The 4,765-nt window shown below is 33.1% G+C and overlaps 1 protein-coding gene across 1 annotated transcript; it reads right to left on the bottom strand.

The window, feature by feature from the left end:
* Positions 1-316: 316 nt before the first annotated feature.
* Positions 317-1,237, bottom strand: LOC149072400 (uncharacterized). Its single transcript, XM_089246809.1, has one exon. The coding sequence runs from the start codon at positions 1,235-1,237 to the stop codon at positions 317-319; it is 921 nt and encodes a 306-aa protein (XP_089102935.1).
* Positions 1,238-4,765: the final 3,528 nt, after the last annotated feature.

Raw genomic sequence — 4,765 nt, forward strand, 5'->3', positions numbered from 1 at the left:
TATTATTTCATGGCAACAGTCAATTCCCAAGCTGAATCTGGAATCATCACTGCACCTCACTGGTTGCAACTACCTTTAGCCTGGTCTACCATGTGATGCACTGTCAGCATTGCAGAGAACTTTCTGGCACATATGATCCCTCCACACTGCAATTTTATCCTTCAACTATTTGTTGCTGAGTTTCAGGTTCAAACTTTTTACTTTAGAGTATAAATATGTCTATGGATCATACACCAAGCTTGATACAAGATATGAACACTTAGGTTGTGGATGGATAGATAGAGCATGGACATTTCACTGTGATTCTTTAGTATCATTAGGCCTTCTTGTGTAACATTTTTATGATGTTGAAGATATCTCGCCTTTTCCATCTTATATCTGCTTGAGAAAACCAGTCTTTTAGTTCACAGATGTGGCTTGGTTGTTTTTTCATAAAAGCTTCAGCATATTGAAGAATGTATAGGCCACAATCTGTCGAATTCGACTGCATGGGAACATCTGGTGAGTACCAAGGGATTTGTAAGTTTGATGGATCTATTTCTGGCCTGGTCTTGGCACACTCATTCCGTAAATATTTATCAATGATGACAGCAGAGTTTTTGAATCTTTTGGGCTTTTCTTCTTTTAGTGAATCCAAAATAACGATTGCAGTTGAATCCATCAGAGACCCGTCCACCTGTTGAGCACTGCTTGGATTCAGTATTTTATCTAAATTTAAAATTATTGCCAAGTACCAGTGTTTTTTATCGTTCAATGGCATTATGATATGTTTTCTCAAGAAAATATTTGACAACTTTTTATTCAATCTATTTAACTTCAATGCATTATAAACAAATGAATTCATGATCATTAGTTCACTCTTTTCTTCTATGTTCACTTTTGTTTCAAGAAGAAACATCATGTAAAAGTCAACAATTGTATCATTCAAGTACATGGCTTTGTTAAGACAAATCAAATCACTTGTAGTTATAGTGACTCTGTCTCTGGAGGTGCCAAGACTCGGATAAGTTAAAACTGTTATTGGTTTTTGAGGTGGGTTTTTTATAACCTTTCTAAAATTGGATTTTCTTTTATAAAACCTCTTCCTTGCTTCACTTTCTTTCAAAATATTAACATTTGGAATTTTCTGGATCAAGGACTCAGCAGACCTTTTGCTTGGAACAAGAACTATCCACCTATGTCTTATAGACTTTTTTTTTGAGGTCAAAAAGTCAGATTCAATATTTGATGAGACCATTTTCAGAAATATTAAAGCTAATTCTTTGCTATAAAAGGCTTCCACATCTTTATAATAAACAACAAGGTGTTTAAAATACACTAGTGGTCTCCTTCGCCTATCGATGACCTTCAAATTTAAAGTTTTTTTTTTAATGTTTATGCTAACCTTAATCGGTAGCTTTGCTATTTTGCTAATTATTTTAGCATCTTTTATAAACAACGTATCACATAAAATGTTGACCAGACTTGATGCATTGAAAACCTTGCTTTTCTCGGACTCACTGTCTGAATCTAAGGAATATATTGGATGTTTTGCTGCTGCCATTTTGAAAACTCGGAACGCCAAGGTTTTTTCTTCTTAGATAAACAATGAACTGGAGAAGGAAAAAAAATATGTATGAACAATGATATAGTCTTATATGAAAGAAAACAAAAATCGACTATCCAAAATGTCAGCTGGCTATCATATCCTTCCATGGATACATTCGAGTAGCTTTTCAGAATCTGATCTAAACTGATATATGATTTTGGTCTATTTATACATAAAATAACATCAATCATTTATGAGAGAGATCAGACTATTATTGGTATGATGGTAATTGCATTATATCTTGTATATACATTTTGTCATTCATGTTGAAGGGAACGAAGAAAGTGATAGCTATGCACATGATATCTATGTCATGTGTGAAGAGTGGGTTATCTGCTACATGCCTAAGGTGTGACATAGCGAGTTATAGCTATGGGCAGCAAGTTCTGGGAATGGGAAATTAAGATGAATAGGAGGAGGGCTGCATAACAGGACATAGCCTCTGACTCAATCCCAATTCTCATGGGCATCAGGGTTCTGAAAATTGATTGATTTAGTGGTTTTGTGATGAGTGATTTGTTGAACAACCACGAAAACATGGGATGTAAGATGTCACTAAAAAATCAAGGTCACGGATTCAGACTGGACATGTAGATTTGACTGTCCAAAACCTAAAAGAGCCAAAGTATGACATGAAAAACACAATAGATTTTCTTTTAATGAAAGTGATGTACCAAGAACTAATTACTAAAAAAAAAATTCACAAAATCCAAAGCTGTCAACAAAAAGTTGAAACTGTCTGGAAGCATGAGAAACTGTTCTTAACTGTCACAAACTCATCTAAAACCTGTCTAGTGCCAAAAATAAATGTGCCAAAATATGACATAAAAGCAGATAGACTTTACTTTGATTATACTAATACACTATGCAATAGAACCTCCCAAAATGAGCACTCCCTGTTAACAGACACCTCCCATTCATGGACACTTTTCTGATCCCTAGTCCCATGGAATGGAATAGGGCTTTTGATGTATTTCACTACCCATTAGCGAACACTCTCGATAGTGGACAGTGAAATCAGGAAAGCTAAAAAAATTTTCCAAACTCTAATTTAGTCATAAACTGAGGATTTATCATATTCAACTAAGATTATGTTTAATTCCAAGCTCATGTTGCCACAAATATGATAAATCATCAACTAATTACTTAATTAACTGAGAATAACTATACTCCAGGATGGTGAATGGTCATGTTGGTTTTGCTTGTTGATAGTGTGAAGAAAGCCAACATTACAAACTGATGATGTTATTATGAATGTTTCCATGTTCTTTGCATTTATTTTAATTTAATTTTTATTGCTAAATATTTGTAGTACGTGTATCATGTATGGTAAAAAATAATTAATTGGTTTAATGAACAGAAGAAAGGTTATAATTTTTTTTACTTTATAATTTTTTATCAGACTTTCCATCTTTTATTGAGAATTATGCATAGTTGCCGGTAAAAGTGATAAATGTAGTGAAATTTAATAAAATTTTCTTATCAAGATAATTGGTAATTATGCATAACCATTGGTGTATGGCTTTTACACACAGTAACAAAAATATTTTAACATTTAAATCTATAGGAACCAATTGTGACCGAAGTGAAGCATTGTATAAATGTGAAAGTCATATAAACGAGGTTCTACTGTCTATCGTACTTCCACATTAGCAGATACTCCCCATTAGCGGACAAAATTTTTGGTCCCATGGGTGTCCGTTATCAACGACATAAGAAAATGACAATAAACACAAATAAAAAAATAAAGGAAGGTAATTTTAATTCTAATTAAAGACAAAAAAAAAATACTGTTTATCAAACAATTGGTACATAAATTATCTTACCTAGTACTTTAAAATACTGTCAGTAGATGAAGGGTTAAGGACATGGATGGCGATACTGGGGCCATGGGGTATTGCCCCGATGTCCAACATAAAAGATATATGATGCAGGTAACTTAATATATATGTATTAACATTATCATCATTGTCTCCCCCTTTCCGCAGACCTTCAAGTCTATCTCTGTTATGCTTAAGAACAGTTTTTGAACAAGTTTGTGATAGTTAAGGAGAATTTTTTTTATTTGGTCGAAATTAACTTTTAATATGTTACTTTCATTTGAAGAAAATCTGTTGGTTTTCATGCTATACCTTAGTTTTTGAGGGTTTTGGGCAGTGAAATTTATGTATCTTGTCAAAAACCCCAACCCCCCAAAAAATGCCAAAATATGACATGACAAAGCAATAGTTTTTTTTGTGTGAACCGCTTAACTGCCAGTGAAATCTTACACAATCTGCTCCCCAGTGCAACCCTTTTTTGTTCACAGGTGCAGTGACAGGGTGCATTAAAAAAAAGAATATTGGCATAGTTTGAAGTTTAAAAAAAAGTTTAATATTACACTAAGGAAAAATAACAAAATAAAAACTTTAAATACAGAATATAGTACAAAAAAATTAGTAATTGTGTGATAGATCTTAAAACATGGTTGCACACCATAAACCAACATCACATTCAGCACTTTGTTATCAACTTTGTCACCAAGTTATCCGACTCGCTCTCAGAAATTATTCCCCCTTGTTCAGGGGGAAAAAAATTCGAAAACACAGTCATACACACAATGCAAAATGAAAACACAGCAGAGGAACAAACAAAAACAAAAAGCACAACCTACTCAAACACACTTTGAGTGCAACTACATTGAATGTTTAAGGACCGGATACACCTTGCTTCCCATCTGAGAGAGATATTGAAGCGTTCCCGGAGGATGGATGTATCCAGAAATTTATTAATTTATGTGAAAATAACAAACAACAATATTTCATATATACAATAAGAAATGTAATTGCAAATGTTTAATTTGATCATAAAAAATATTTTTTTATGAAAGCATGAGTCTTTTTATGTAATTCTTGTTTTTTAAAAAAACAACAACAATAAATGCAGTTCTAGTATTCTTTTACCCTTTCTGATTAGAAGGATTAACTAATCACAATGCTAGAGAATAGTACAACTGACACTCATTACAGTGACCGCTTTTGTTATTTATTTATTCAATATTGCTTGGCCGAGTCCTATGCAAGAGAATGTGGTGGTTAAGTATTACAAAAATAACAATTGATGTTACAAGAAAATTCTGAAATCGTAGTACAATCTACAGTATTTGGTGGGAGGTTGTTCCAGTCAATAATAGTTCTT

Source organism: Pholcus phalangioides, unplaced genomic scaffold (genome assembly GCF_987345545.1).
Source record: "Pholcus phalangioides strain wild (caught in Gottingen) unplaced genomic scaffold, Ppha-v1.0 ptg000017l_1, whole genome shotgun sequence".
Taxonomy (NCBI): Eukaryota; Metazoa; Arthropoda; class Arachnida; order Araneae; family Pholcidae; genus Pholcus; species Pholcus phalangioides.